At 42.3% G+C, this 16240-nt stretch overlaps 1 protein-coding gene across 3 annotated transcripts in view; it reads right to left on the reverse strand.

Annotated features, from left to right (window-relative positions):
* ZFR (zinc finger RNA binding protein) overlaps positions 1–16240 on the reverse strand; it is a 136765-nt gene that overhangs the window by 72606 nt on the left and 47919 nt on the right. For all 3 annotated transcript variants that reach the window (XM_053701176.1, XM_053701175.1, XM_053701178.1), the window contains exons 9-10: positions 14287–14539; positions 5159–5346 (exon numbers count right to left, since the gene is read on the reverse strand). In XM_053701176.1, the coding sequence (XP_053557151.1) occupies positions 5159–5346; positions 14287–14539 (441 nt within the window). The remainder of the gene's footprint in view (positions 1–5158; positions 5347–14286; positions 14540–16240) is intronic.

Below are 16240 nucleotides of genomic sequence, written 5' to 3' on the forward strand. Positions count from 1 at the left end.
CACATCCAGGTTATGAAGTAACCTATCCTTCGAAAAAGAAGGGTTAGGACACAAAGAAGGAACAACTATTTCCTGATTAATGTTATGGTTAGACAACACCTTGGGAAGAAATCCCAACCCAGTGCGAAGTACAGCCTTATCCGCATGAAACACCAGATAAGGAGGATCACATGGCAAGGCAGCTAGATACTCTGCGTGCCGATGCAATAGCCAACAGGAAAAGAACCTTCCAGGACAGAATCTTAATGTCTATGGAATGCATAGGTTCAAACGGAACCCTCTGTAAAACCGTAAGGACTAAGTTTAAGCTCCAAGGTGGAGCAGACTGTCTAGAGACAGGCCTGATTCGAGACAGAGCCTGAACAAAATTAAATGTCAGGGAGCTCAGCGAAATCTGTCCCTTTAAAGGAACTAGCGGCAAGACCCTTCTCCAGACCCTCTTGGAGAAAGGACAGAATCCTGGATACCTTCACTTTATGCCAAGGATATCCATGCTTCTCACACCAGGACAAGTCCTCCACACCTTATGGTAGATGCAATGAGTGACTGGCTTCCTTGCCTGAATTAGAGTATCAATCACACTTTCAGAAAAGCCTCTCTTGGCTAAGACTAGGCGTTCAATCTCCACGCAGTCAGCCTCAGAGAATCTAGATTTTGATGCTAAAAGGGGCCCTGTGACAGCAGATCCCTGCAACAGGGTAACCTCCATGACGGAGAGGATGACATCCCCACCAGATCTGCAAACCACATCCTCCGCGGCCACAAGGAGCAATCAGAATGGTCGAGGCCAGCTCCTGTTTGATGCGTGCCACTATGAGACGTAGAAGTGGTAACCGAGGAAAAAAGTAAGCTAGGCTGAATCCCCAAGGAATCACTAGGGCATCTATCAGCTCTGCCTGGGGATCCCTGAACCTCGACCCATATCGAGGTAGTTTGCAATTGAGTCTGGACGCCATGAGATCTATCTCCGGCGTTTCATCTGTTACAAATCTCTGTCAACACTTCAGGGTGAAGAGACCATTCCCCCCGGATAGGACTGTCTGCTGAGAAAGTCCGCTTCCCAGTTGTCCACACCCAGAATGTGAATCGCAGAGAGCGAGCAGTCGTGGGACTCCGCCCACTCCAGAATCCGAGGCACCTCCCTCATTGCGAGGGAGCTCCTCGTACCCCCCTGATGGTTGATGTAAGCCACGAGGTAATGTTGTCGGTCTGAAATCTGACCGACCCCAGAGAAGGCCAAGCCTTCAGAGCATTGTAGATTGCTCGTAGTTCTAGGATGTTGATTGGAAGGAGAGAGACTCCTCCCTGGACCACTTTCCTTGTACCATCCTGGCACCCCAAACAGCTCCCCATCTTGAGACTGGTGTCCGTGGTTACAATCTCCCAGGACGGTCTCAAGAAGGATGTCCCCATGGACAGTTGCTCCAGAAGAATCCACCTAGAGAGGGAGTTCCGAGTCCGAGCATCCAGGGATATCAGCTGTAATCGATCTGAATGATTGCCGTTCCACTGTCTCAACATGCAAAATTGAAGAGATCTGAGGTGGAATCTGGCAAATGGGATGACATCTATGCTTGACAATATGAGACCTATCACCTCCATACATTGATCCACCGATGGGCTTGAGGAGGACTGAAGGGCAAGACAGGTGGACGCAAGCTTTCTGTCGCCGCTGATCTGTAATATCTTCATGGACATAGAGTCTATTATCGTGCCCAGGAACTCCACCCTATTGCTGGGAACCAGGGAACTCTTTCCTGAGTTGATCTTCAAACCGTGAGATTGGAGCAGAAGAGCAGCCCTCGAATGATCCTCTGTGAGGCTGATAGACGGTGCCTAAACCAGGATGTTGTCCAGGTAAGGTGCCACCGCAATGCCCCTGGTTCTGGCCACTGCAAGCAGCGCCCACAGAACCTTCATAAAGACTCTTGGGGCCGTGGCCAGACCAAAAGGAAGGGCCACAAACTGGAAGTGTTGGCCCAGAAATGCAAATCTTAGGAACCTGTAGTGGTCCCCGTGGATTGGCACATGAAGGTAAGCGTCCTTCAAGTCTAGTCATCATGAACTGTCCCTTTTGAACTAAGAGCAGAATAGATATGATTGTTTCCATTTTGTACGATGGAACACTCAGAAACTTGTTTAAACACTTTAGGTCGAGAATCGGGCGGAGCGTGCCCTCCTCTTTTGGAACCACAAAAAGATTGGAATAGTACCCTAGACCAGTGTTTTTCAACCAGTGTGCCGTGGCACACTAGTGTGCCGTGAGAGATCCTCAGGTGTGCCACGGCAGACTGACAACAGTGTGACATATTTTTTAAACTTTGCTTGTTTTTTACTCCCAGCGCAGGGGTAGTTTGTAGGAGGCATGGCATAACAGCACAATACATACAGTATGTGTGTGTTTGTGTGTATGTGTATATATATATGCTGTATTAGGCTACAATGTGTGATTTTTTTTTAAATTTTGGGATGGTGGTGTGCCACGGCAAAAAAAAGGTTAAAAATCACTGCCCTAGACCCCTTTCTGCTAGGGGTACCGGTATGATAACCCGAGGCGAGATCTCTCACACACACTCTAGAAAGGCCTCTCTTCTCCGGTCTTGAAGACAGATTTGACAGGAGGAATCTGCCCTCGGGCGGATGGGATCTGAACCCTATCCTGTAACTCTGGGAGACCACTTATAGAACCCAAGGGTCCTGAACGTCCTGCAACCATGCGTCTGAGAATAGCAATAATCTGCCCACTAAGTGATCCGGAGACCGGTCAGGGGGCTGCCCCTTCATGTTGATTTAGTCTCGGAGGGCTTCTTGCTCTGCTTAGACTTGATCCAAGATTGAGCTGGCTTCAAAGATCCCTTGGACGGGTTCGCGTTTGTGGCGGGTTGCTGGTGCTGGGCCTTGTCCACACGAAAGGGGCGAAAAGTAGATCCTTTAGGTTCATCCTTCTTATCCTGCGGTAGGAAAGCACCCTTGTCTCCCATAACCGTGGATATAATCCAATCCAATCCTGGACCGAACAGGATCTTTCCTTGAAAAGGCAAAGACAACAGCCTCGCCTTAGAGGTCATGTCTGCAGACCAAGATTTTAGCCACAGAGCCTTACGCGCTAAAACAAAAAAACCTTACACCTTAGCATTCAGGCGAATAATTTGCATATTGGCATTACAGAAAGAATTGGCAATCTTAAGCGCTTTAATCTTCTCCTGTATCTCGTCAATGGATGTCTCCCCCCCTCGACCATTTCACACAGGGATTCACACCAATATGTCGCAGCTCCAGCGACCGCTGCTGCTGGCTGAAAAACAAACTGTGTGCTGAAACATCTTTCTCAACATGTTTTACGGCTTTTTATCCATGGGCTCTTTAAACTACGAACTATCCTCGAGGGGAATAGTCTTCCGCTTCGCGAGCGTGGAGATAGCCCCATCCACCTTAGGGATGGTCCCCTACAGCTCAAGCTGAGAGTCCGGAACGGGGAACAGTTTTGTAAAGGAAGAAGGGGAAAAGGAAAAACCAAATCACTCCCATTCGTTCTTAATAATATTAGCCATCTTAATAGGAACCGGGAAAGACTGAGGTACTACCCTGTCCTCGTATACCTTGTCAAGCTTAGGTTCCTCCAGTATCTTAATTTCCGGAACCTCCAGAGTAGCAAGCACCTGCCATAGCAGAAAGCGCAAATTCTACATCCTAAACCTATAACCAGGCGCCTCCGCAGGTTTAGATGACACAGACTCCGACCCAGAAAGGGCCTCCTCCAAAGAGTCGAAGTGGGCATCGTCATCGTATAGAGCCCCCGGATCTCCTATCAGCGAGGACGAACCCTGGGCTGGGCTGGGCCGGGCCACTATGATAAACCCTACGCTTGCGCATAGCAGAACGTGGTAAGGCATGGATCACTTTCGAAACCATCGATTCCAGTTCGCCCACAAAATCTGACGAATCTCTCCCGAAAGAGTAACGATTGGACCCCGCTGCACTGCATGTGCAACCGGAGATGAATGCAGGGAACACACCTACCGGGACAAAGAACCCTCAGATCATCCGTTTTACATTTAGATTATGTAACTTTATCAAGTCATGTGGAACATAGTTGAGCAGGCTGGTCTACCAGAACCTACTCACAATAAACACAGGAATGAGACTTTATTAAGGAAGGAGAGCCTTCCAACGCGTCAGAGTCCTCCATTGCTTGGTTAGATTAACTTTATTAAAAAAGGCACCTTTATACCACCAATGGCCGGGGCACTCGCCACCTCCTAGGACCCGGACTACAGAAACTGCTACGTCTCCTGTGCCACAGATCAACAGGAAGGATAGTCACACCCAGTCGCATGGAATGCCTGGCAGGACCACCCATGCACTAGGAAAAAACACGCAAAAAAATGGCAGCGCAAGTTTAAGCAAGTAACCTGAAACTTCCACACATTGCCAGAGTCTCATCTCGCACATAACGCAGGAACGACACAAACAATATAATGTATAAACGCCCCCTGTTCAATAATCCCCCTTCCAGGAATAAGCCTTGATTCTGTAAAGATAAAAAGGCGCCACACTGTGACCCTGTCTTCTATGTTATCATTATTAATAAAAAATTATACTATCTTACCAGAATCTACGCCGTGGAACAGGAGCACAGCCCTTCAAGTGTTACAGGTTAGTAGCCTCGCTCCTGACATGGACTTGAGTGAAGAAAGCAGGCAGCAAAACTCGTCAACGCTGATTGCTTATGGAGCTGTTAATATGAGTCGGGATGGTTTCGCAGAAAGACTCTCCATGCATCTCCAGATCCTAACTTTCGCCCAGGCTCTCACTGACAGGCTGAAAGGACTACTTAAAACTCTACTTCCCACTGTGAAGAGTACTACCCTCCAAAAGAGACTTCTCCGAAACTCCGGCACTCCTCTGCCATCCTCCTGTGACGAAATGCAAAGAATGACTGGGGGGGATGAGGGAAGTGGGGGAGGTATTTAAGCCTTTGGCTGGGGTGTCTTTGCCTCCTCCTGGTGGCCAGGTTCATAATTCCCAATAGTAATGAACAAAGCCATGGACTCTCCACCCCTTTAGATGGAAATAGACAAAAACATGATTTTTACAATGTTAACAGAACCGAAAATTACTTTGACAGTTCAAAAGAAAGAAAGAAATGCTAACAAACCTCCTCCACATAATCATGACCAACCGGCTGCACATCACTTTGCAGGGCTGCAAGAGTCTGAGCAGCATCTGAGACTGGATCCATCTTTGCATCTTGTGACTGCACGGTAGAATTTGATGAGACCTTTAAGTTATCTGACATTTTGCTTTCATCCATTTTATTCCCGGTCGACTGCAGTTTGTTGCCACCTGAACAGAATTTAACAGTGTAATTTGTACCAACACTACCATTTAACACACAGTAGTGTATAGTTTAAAGGGACAGTATTACCACCAAAAAAAATATTCCCTTTAGATTGTTCCCAATGATCCATTTTACCTGCTAGAGTGTATTAAATTGTTTACAAGTAGCTCCTTTACCCCTATTTTGGCATTTGAAATAAATATACCGAAAGTTTCTATACTGGAGTATCTAGGCTATTAGCAAGTCTATGTAATTACAGCCAGCAGAAGAAATTACACTCCCAGTGGGATGCAGGATAGTTAAGAAAATTTTATTTTTCAATTGTCCTATATAAGTATTGAGCTTTGGTTTTCAAGACTAATACAAGATAAGGAAGCATGCGAGTGTACACAAAGTGATAACATAATGAGATCTGATATTACCTGCAAGCTCAACCCAATTCAATAGGCTGTGTTTTAAAAGCACAAAACCAGCTTATTCATATACACAAATAAACCTGAAAATACAATTTCTTACACATTTTATACACTGCAGCTGGTATAACAAGTCATTGAAAATACATTAAGGGGAAAAACTATTTTACAGTATACTATCCATTTAAGTTGAAAAAATTAGAAACCTGATTTTTAAATTATAGCTTTGGATAGGATTAACAAATTTGTCTGAAATCTAGAAGTTGCATCCTGATTGGGCAATCACTATAAACCAGAGAAATCTAAACTGCACCAGTTACACTACTGTTTAAGATATCTCATTTTGAAGAAAAAAAAAAGGATCGTTTTCACAGGTTTTTGACGTAATTGTCAAATATTAAAAAAAAAAAAAAAAATGTAAGGAGACCAATACTATATTTTAGTTATTTCCTTCAAAGATTTCTTAAAATGGTGTTTAATTGTAAATGCTGCATAAGACATTTGATCTTTGTACTTAAACGTTTGTATAAACCTGAAAGGAGGCTGAAAATTGTAAACCTATTTACTTTGGCAATGAATGCAAAACTGAAATTTTGTTTTTAAAGATATTACATAAGAAAATCAAAATTTATGCTTACCTGATAAATTTCTCTCTTTCCAGACATGGAGAGTCCACAACGTCATTCCAATTACTAGTGGGATATTCAACTCCTGGCCAGCAAGAGGAGGTAAAGAGCACCCCAGAAAAGCTGTTAAAGGGAAACTGAACCCAACGTTTTTCTTTCATGATTCAGATAGAGCATGACATATTAAGCAACTTTCTAATTTACTCCTATTATCAATTTTTCTTCATTCTCTTGCTATCTTTATTTTAAAAGCAGGAATGTAAATCTTAGCAGCCAGCCCATTTTAGGTTCAGCACCATGGATAGTGCTTGCTTATTGGAGGCTTACATTTACCCACCAATATGCAAGCTTAACCCAGGTTCTCAACCAAAAATGGGCCGGCTCCTATGCATCACATTCCTGCTTTATAAATAAAGATAGCAAGAGAACGAAGAAAAATTGATAAGAGTAAATTAGAAAGTTGCTTAAAATTGCATGCTCTATCTGAATCGGGAAAGAAAAAAAACTTGGGTTTAGTATCCCTTTAAGGATAACTTCCCTTACCCATATTCCTGTGTCATTCAGCCGAAGGAAAATGGCAAAAGAAGAAACACAAGGGTGAAAAAGGTGCCTGAGGTTTAATCAAAAAAATGGCTGAATTACAAAAAAATAAAAAAAAATAAAAAAATAAAAAAAAGTCTCATAAGCAAAACAAATCATACTTCTTAACCAGAGGAAAAGAAAAGTAGAAGTGGCCAGAGAAAACAACAGGGCAGAAGATTGACGAAAACATTACAACATCCAGGTTATGCAAAAGAAGTTCCTTAGGAAAAGGAGGATTAGGACAAAAAGAAGAAACAATAATATCCTAATTAAAGTTTTGATCCGACACCACCTTTGGGAGAAACCCCAATTTAGTACGACAGACCGCCTTATCTGCATGAAATATAAGATACGGGGAATCACACTGCACAGCTGAAAGCTCAGAAACTCTGCGAGCGGAAGAAATGGCAAGGAGAAATAAAACTTTCCAAGATAATGTTATATCAACAACATGCATCCGTTTGAACGGAGCCTGCAGCAAAACTTTAAGAACTAGGATAAGGCTCCAAGGAGGAGCAACAGGCTTAAACACAGGCCTGATTCTGACCAGGGCCTGAACAAAATCTAGAACATCTAGTATTCTGCCAGATGTTTGGGCAAAAAGACAGAGCAGAAATCTGACCCTTCAGAGTACTAACTGACAAACCTTGCTCCAGGCCACTCTGAAGAAAAGAAAAAATTTGGGGAATCCTCACCAAACTCCAAGAAAAACCTATAGCTTCACACCAAAAAAGGTAGTTACGCCATATCTAATGGAAAATCCTACGAGTAACAGGATTATGAGCCTGAAGCATAGAATTAAATTTGGACTGCCTGCAAAAAAAACCCCATCTAAACAGGACTAGGTGATCAATCTCCAGGGAGTCGGCTTCAGAGAATCTAGATTTGGAAGGAGGAATGGACCGTGAATTAGGTCCTTCCTCAGAGGTAACCTCCAAGGTGGATGAGATGACATCTCCACCATATCCACAAACCAGATCCTGCGAGCCAGACAGGAGCTTTTAGAATCATAGACGTCCTCTCCTGCTTGATACGAGCAATGACTCATGGAAGGAGAGCAAAACGGAGGAAAAAGGTATGCTAGCCAAAAAACCCAAGGGACCGCCAGAGCATCTATTAGGGCAGTCTAATTATCTCTAGACCTAGAACCGTACTTTGAAAGCTTGGCATTTTGACGAGACGCCATCAGATCCAACTCTGCAACTCCCCACCTGAGGGTTATCCTGGAGAACACTTCCAGATGGAGAGTCCACTCCCCGGGAAGAAAAGTCTGTCTGCTCAGAAAATCTGCTTCCCAATTGCCCACTTCAGGAATGTGGATAGCAGAAAGGAGACAATCGTGAGCTTCCGCCCACTGTAGAATGCAAGTCACCCCCTTCATGGCCAAGGAACTCAGAGTTCTTTCCTGGTGTTGATGTAAACCAATGAGGTGATTATGTCTGACTTGAGTCTGATAAACCGGACTAACAATAAGTGAGGCCACGCTGACAGGGCATTGAAGATTGCTCTCAACTCCAAGATGTTTATGGGAAGAGAAGACTCTTCCCGAGACCACAGGCCCTGAGCCTTCAGAGAACCCCAAACAGCTCCTCAGCCTGACAGACTGGCGTCCGTAGTCACAATCACCGAGGAAGGTCTCGGGAAGCAATTGCCCAAGACAGATGTTCCTGTGAAATCCACCACGAGAGAGAGTCTCTTGTTAGGGGATTCAGATTAATCGTCTGATAAGGAAATGCACTTTGAAGATGGAACTAGAGAACGTTTATCCAGATTCACCTTCCACCCATTCGAACAGAGAAAAAACAACAACATCTCTGTATGAGATTTTGCTAGTTGAAAAGATGACATCTGGATAAGGCGCCACAGCAATTCCCTGGGATCTGATCAGTGCCAATAGGACTCCCAGAACTCTTGTGAATATTCTGGAAGCTGCAGCAAAACCAACCAGAAGGGCAATAAACTGGAAATGCATGTCCAGAAAAGGCAAACCTTAGAAACTGGAAAATGATCCCTGTGAATGGGAACATGTAAATATGCATCCTTCAGGTCTATGGTCGTCATGAAATGCCCTACCTGGACCAAGGGAAAAATGGAATGAATAGTTTCCATCTTGAAGGACAGAATACTTAGGAACTTGTTTACACACTTTAGGTTCAGGATGGGGCGAAAAATCCCCTCCTTTTTGGGAACCACAAATAGATTTGAATTGAATCCTAGACCTTGATACTTTAGAGGGACTGGTACAATAACTCCCAGGGAGGATAGGTTCTTCACGCAATTTAAGAAGGCCTCCCTCTTTACCTGGATAGAGGATAAACTAGACAGGAGGAATCTGCCCCTTGGAGGGCAAGACTTGAATCCTATTCTTTAACCCTGGGATACTATGTCCACAGCCCATGGACCTGGGACATCGCGTATCCAAGCCTGCCGAAAAAGAGAAAGTGTGCCCCCCACCTGATCCAAACTCTGATTGGGGGCAGGCCCTTTATGCTGATTTAGTCAGCTGAAGGCTTTTAGTTTTTTTCCCCCTTGTTCCAGGGCTGGCTGTATTTCCAAGTGGACATTGATTGGTCTGGAAGAGGAGAGGACTTTCGTCCCTTAAAGTTGCAAAAAGAAGGACAAATAGAAGTCCGTCGACCCCTAGGTCTATTCTTCTTGTCCTGAGGTAGGAAAGAACCCTTTCCACCTGTAAACTCAGAAATGATTTCTGCCAGACTAAGACCAAACAGAGTTTATCCTTATAAAGCAAAGCCAAATGCTTGCCAAGATTTCAAACACAGAAGCTCTGCGGGCTAGCACAGTGAAGATATACATTTTAACTCCCAGTCTAATCACCTGAACACTTCTGAAAAATAAAAGTGCATAACACTCATTACACTGTGTGTGCATAATACTCCTTAAACAGAGTGTATATGGTACTCATTACATGGCGAGTACATAAAGAGAACATAATACTTAATACACTGGGTACCTAACTCATTACACTGAGTGACAAACATAGGCAGCCTGCAGATCCTCCCTCACAATCTCTATGAAAAAGATCCCTTGTTAATGGATGTTAAGCGCATCTCTCTAAACTATCATATAGGCTAAAATGTACCTGCCCACAATGGCGGAACAAAACTGCGCACCAAGCAAACAGGACCCTCAAAGCAAGTCCGGCCAGGTAGAGCCCAGTATGCAAAAACAGCACAACTAGCGTGATCACAAACTGCTAGGGGGAGGAAATAAAACGACAGGCTCCAAGACAAAATAAGCCCACGGCATTTAACCCAACAAAAAGGCAAGGCGTGGGAAAATACTTCTACGTATTAAGACTCTAACTTCGCCATAAACGGTCCGGTCCCTCAGCAGTTAGTAAAAACGAGGAAAAGTAATACAAATACCAATACATACTGGGCTCTATATAAAGCTGTATTTGTAGCAAACAGACCGTGCAGAGAAATAAAGTGGAACATTTCACTCCTTTTAGAGCCAGTCCCCACATACTATAAAACCTGGGTCCGTATAGAAATACCCTGTCATTGAAGCGGCAAATCCCTGATTATATAACTGCTCAGCTGCAATGTGTCTTCGAGATCAGTAAATCTCACACTGTGATAAAAATCTCTATTTTATTTCAAACACAAAGTGTCAAAAATCTGTCCACAATAAGAATCCCTAACTAAGGATTACTATGTCCCAGAAAAGATCCATATGAGGATTAACCTGTTAAGTGCTGCTGTCCTTCAATACCTAGAAGGCAAATGCACTTACCTTAGATCCAGCTGTAGGACAGATGCTGCAGGTACTTCACTCCCTGTCATGGACCTGTAGGAAAAGAAAGAGCAGGGTAAGTAACTCTGCTACCCTTTTTTGTAGAAAGCCAAAGTGTTAAAAGTAAAGCAAAGACAACCTTGCCGCCTTTTAACTGCTAAAAAGTCACCACTACTCTTACTAAAGAGATTGACATGGACACAGCTAGACCCCAATCTTTGCTTGCAGGGAAAGTACCCATAAAAGGATTAAATATCTTCATACACCAACTTCACACATCGTCCATTGACAGAGGCAAAGAGAATAACTGGGGATTATGGGTAAGGGAAGTTACACTTAAATGGACAGTATACACTCATTTTCATATAACTGCATGTAATAGACACTACTATAAAGAATAAGATGCACAGTATAAAACTGTTTAAAAACTTACTTAGAAGCTCTCAGTTTAGCTATGTTGAAAAGGTAGTTGGAAAGCCCACTGCAAGTGGGAAATAAGACACTCCCCCCTCCACCACCTTTTGCATATGAAAAGACCCTTTACACAAACAGGAGCAAGCTGGAGAAGGTAGCTGACAGTATTCACATAAAACTTTGGGGCTTGGTTAGGAGTCTGAAAATCAGAGCAATGTTATTTAAAGGTAAGCAAAACTAAACTTTTTTAAAAAAAAAACAAAAAAAAAAACAAAAAAAAAACAGAATTTATGTTTACCTGATACATTTCTTTCTCCTACGGTGTGTCCGGTCCACGGCTTCATCCTTACTTGTGGGATATTCTCATTCCCTACAGGAAGTGACAAAGAGCACAACAGCAGAGCTGTCCATATAGCTCCCCCTCTAGCTCCGCCCCCCAGTCATTCGACCGACGGTCAGGAGAAAAAGGAGAACCATAGGGTGCAGTGGTGACTGTAGTGTACAAAAACAAAAATTTTAAACCTGACTAAAAGCCAGGGCGGGCCGTGGACCGGACACACCGTAGGAGAAAGAAATTTATCAGGTAAACTTAAATTCTGTTTTCTCCTGTTTTCTCCTGTCCGGTCCACGGCTTCATCCTTACTTGTGGGAACCAATACCAAAGCTTTAGGACACGGATGAAGGGAGGGAGCAAGTTAGGTAACCTAAACGGAAGGCACCACTGCTTGTAAAACCTGTCTCCCAAAAATAGCCTCCGAAGAAGCATAAGTATCGAATTTGTAAAATTTGGCAAAAGTATGCAGAGAAGACCACGTCGCTGCCTTACAGATCTGTTCAACAGAAGCCTCATTCTTGAAGGCCCATGTGGAAGCCACAGCTCTAGTAGAATGAGCAGTAATTCGTACAGGAGGCTGCAGTCCGGCAGTCTCATAAGCCAATCGGATGATGCTTTTTTAACCAGAAGGAAAGAGAGGTAGCAGTAGCTTTCTGACCTCTCCTCTTACCAGAATAGACGACAAACAATGAAGATGTCTGTCTGAAATCCTTTGTTGCGTCTAGAGAGAATTTTAAATCACGAACCACATCTAGATTGTGTAACAAACGTTCCTTTTTAGAAACTGGATTAGGACACAGAGAAGGAACAACTATTCCCTGGTTAATATTCCTATTGGAAACCACCTTTGGAAGAAAAACCAGGTTTGGTACGTAAAACGATCTTATCTGTATGGAACACCAGATAGGGTGAATTACACTGCAAAGCAGACAATTCAGAAACTCTTCTAGCAGAAGAAATAGCAACCAAAAACAAAAAACTTTCCAAGATAGTAACTTAATATCTATGGAATGTAAAGGTTCAAACGGAACCCCTTGAAGTACTGAAAGAACTAAAAATTTAGACTCCATGGAGGAGTCACAGGTCTGTAGACAGGCTTAATTCTGACCAACGCCTGAACATCTGGCACGGCTGCCAGACGTTTGTGTAACAAGACAGACAGAGCAGATATCTGTCCCTTTAAGGAACTAGCTGACAGACCTTTCTCCAAACCTTCTTGGAGAAAGGAAAGAATCCTTGGAATTCTAACTTTACTCCATGAGTAACCCTTGGATTCGCACCAATAGAGATGTTTCTGCCATATCTTATGGTAAATTCTCCTGGTTACAGGCTTTCTAGCCTGAACCAGAGTATCTATAACTGATTCCAAAAACCCACGCTTAGATAGAATCAAGCGTTCAATCTCCAAGCAGTCAGCTGCAGAGAAACTAGGTTTGGATGTTTGAATGGACCTTGCACTAGAAGGTCCTGTCTCAATGGTAGCTTCCATGGTGGAGCCGATAACATATTCACCAGGTCTGCATACCAAGTCCTGCGTGGTAAAGAGTATGTGGTGTTGGTTGTAGTTTTTTATTTCTTCTATCAAGAGTTTGTTATTTTAAAATAGTGCCGGTTTGTACTATTTACTCTGCAGCAGAAAGTGAAGAAGATTTCTGTTGAGAGGAGTAGGATTTTAGCACCAGTAACTAAAATCCATTGCTGTTCCCACGCAGGACTGTTGAAACCAGAGAACATCAGTTGGGGGGGAACAGTTTGCAGGCTTAACTGCTTCAGGTATGATCAGTCATTTTTCTAACAAGACCATGTAATGCTAGAAGACTGTCAGAAATTCCCTCTGGGATAGGTAAGCTACTTGTTCAGAGCGGCAAAGAGAATGACTGGGGGCGGAGCTAGAGGGGGAGCTATATGGACAGCTCTGCTGTTGTGCTTTCTTTGCCACTTCCTGTAGGGAATGAGAATATCCCACAAGTAAGGATGAAGCCGTGGACCGGACACACCAATGTAGGAGAAAAAAAAAAAAACTTCATGGGCTTTATAAATAGATCTACAAAACATTTATGCTGGCCAGAAGTTGAATATCCCTCTTGCAATTGGAATGACGTTGTGGACTCTACATGTCAAAGGAAAGAAACCGTTTTTGGATTGACCACTGTAAAAAGACAGTTTTTTATAGCAGTTTCTCGATTCAAGTAAAATAAATAAATAAAATAAATCATGGTGGTGAGAGTCCATGATCCTTTACTTCTGGGATTGAACTTGTGGCCACTAGGAGGCAGAAATTCCCAAAATGTCGAAGAGAACTTCTTCCCTTTCACCTCACTGTTCCTGCGACACATGTAGAAGGCTTGTGACTAACTCCTTCACTGGGAGTAATTATGTCACTACCCAATACTCCAATCTCCCCTCTGTCTCTCAGTAGCAGCACTCGAAAGAGGAAAATAGACCTCAAATCAGTCTGAGGCCCCCTCAAAATCTGGAGCACCCCAATTCTTCACCTTTCTCCTGGGAAACAAACATAAGACTGACATACCTGTGAGGTGGGAGAGATGAAGTGCTTTTGGAAGTTTTGTGAATATTTGCCTCCTCCTAGTGGCCAGGACTTGAATCCCAGAATAAATGGATTGTGGGCTCTCACCACCTTATTAAAGGAAACTCACATTTTACATCACATTGTGAAATTCAGGTGAATGTACTCAAACAGCCATGATTGGCAGTATAAAAAGGTTGGAGAAATATAGAATACATTCAAGACCCTCACATTCTTAAAAGGGCAAGAAAGGGGGGGGGAGATATCCAATTAAGCAATGAGAATCTACTTGCCAACAAAGGTTATTTTGGGTGTAGATAACTTCTTGACAATGCTGTTGGAGGAGATGCTGGACATTTTGCTGCTGCTTCCTGTGCCAGAGCTAGAAGTTAGAATTTTTACAGCAGACGAAGTCCCATTGGTGCTAGGTGCATTACTTGCAGAGGCAGCTGATTTGGAAACCACAGCAGAGGTAACAGACTGGTTAACAACATTTGGTTCAGTAGAAGGAATGGGTTTGCCAAGTTTGGTATGTAATTTCACCACCTGAAGAGAAAAAAAATTAAATAAAAACACTCATATTAAACTCCCCTTTGACTATAATGAAGGACCACTAAACACAGTAAAATAGCAGAATAAATGCATAATGGATAGACAATGAAAAAGCAAAGTGCCAAAATTAGTTATTTACCTTCCTAATGCATCAATTGACAGCCAATCACAAAATGCATTTAAGTATATACTATGAATCTTGCACATGCTCAGTAGGATCTGGTGCCTCATCAAAGTGTGCATATAAAAAGATTGCGTAAATTTAGATAATGGAAGTGAATTGGAAAGTGGTTTACAATTGTGTGATGTATCAGAATCATGAAAGTTTAATTGTGACTTGACTGACCCTTTAATCTCATTACTTAAAACACAATATACACAATATTTGGTCAGACACCTCTCCATTTATTTTTTAAATAAATGATTGACTTCAAATGAGTTATCAGATTAGCAGTTCTTTGCAATTTGTTTTTAATATCCCTTATATTACTTTTTTCTCTTTTGTTTCTATTTATATATATTTTTCTTACTCTCTCCTCTGTGTTTCTAACATTACAGTTGAAGATTTGTTTTTATTTTGTAAAATAGATGTTCTTCTGCTAAGAAAAGCATTTGTATTTATGCATGCAATAAGCTTCCCCGTCCACCAATTAAATAGTGCGAGTTCTGGTTATCAGCAAGTGAGGATGCACTTAGGCCCAGTTATTCAAAGAAATCAACTACCTGTTAGATTCATGGCTATGTTTAACCTCTTAAGGACATTTGACGGAATTTTTCCGTCATAAAACAATTGAGCAAACTGAAAGCTGTGTCCTTAAAGGGTTAAATTGTTTTCTTTCATAACCTAAATAGAAATGTTTAGTTTACTGTCCAGAGGTGCAGTACTTGACAACATGATTAGACATCAAATAAACTAAATGGGAGTATTACACAAAGCACTTACTCTAAGGTGTAGTACCACGCACTAAACTATTATTCCCAGAAAAAAAAGAGCTGCTTAATTACATAGCTCCGCCTCAGTAAGTCTATAAAAGGTTGTGTTCAGTGTCTTCACATCTGCTAAAATAGATTCAACAAAATGAAGAATTTGAAAAACGGTTTACAAGAAACTTGAAGTCAAATTGAATAATTATTTAGAAAATAGATATTTTAATTGTAATCAACTTTCCAATTTACTTCTATTATCATATTTGCTCTGTTTTCTTGGTATAATTGGTTGAAGAGGAAATCTAGATAGGCTCATAGGGGCATAAAAATATGCACGTTTCTTTAGTACACTATGGCAAATGTGTTTAGCAACATTGTGATTTACAAACACAAATGGCCCAGTCCCTACAATTTACCTGGAAGTAAATAGGGACAAAAAAAATGGAAGCTGCATGAAACCGTTTTGTCAGATGATATTTTTATCTTTTTCTCTGGTGTTCCTGAACAAAGGACCCTTGCTAAACAAACACAATCCTATGCATGTATATGGTGAATAAGCATGCACTGTTTACACATGTGCACAGTAGAAGAGGTGGAAGTCCTCCCCTCTCGTCTTCCATTAAGGTAATTTAGCAAATTTCATGGGGCATTTAAATTTGAGTTAACTGAACTTTAAAAAAAAACAAAACAAGAAAAAAACGAAATTTATGCTTACCTGATAAATTTATTTATTTCTTGACATGGTGAGTCGACAGATAATCATCAAAA

The sequence above is a fragment of the Bombina bombina genome, chromosome 2, assembly GCF_027579735.1.
Source record: "Bombina bombina isolate aBomBom1 chromosome 2, aBomBom1.pri, whole genome shotgun sequence".
NCBI classification, from domain to species: Eukaryota; Metazoa; Chordata; class Amphibia; order Anura; family Bombinatoridae; genus Bombina; species Bombina bombina.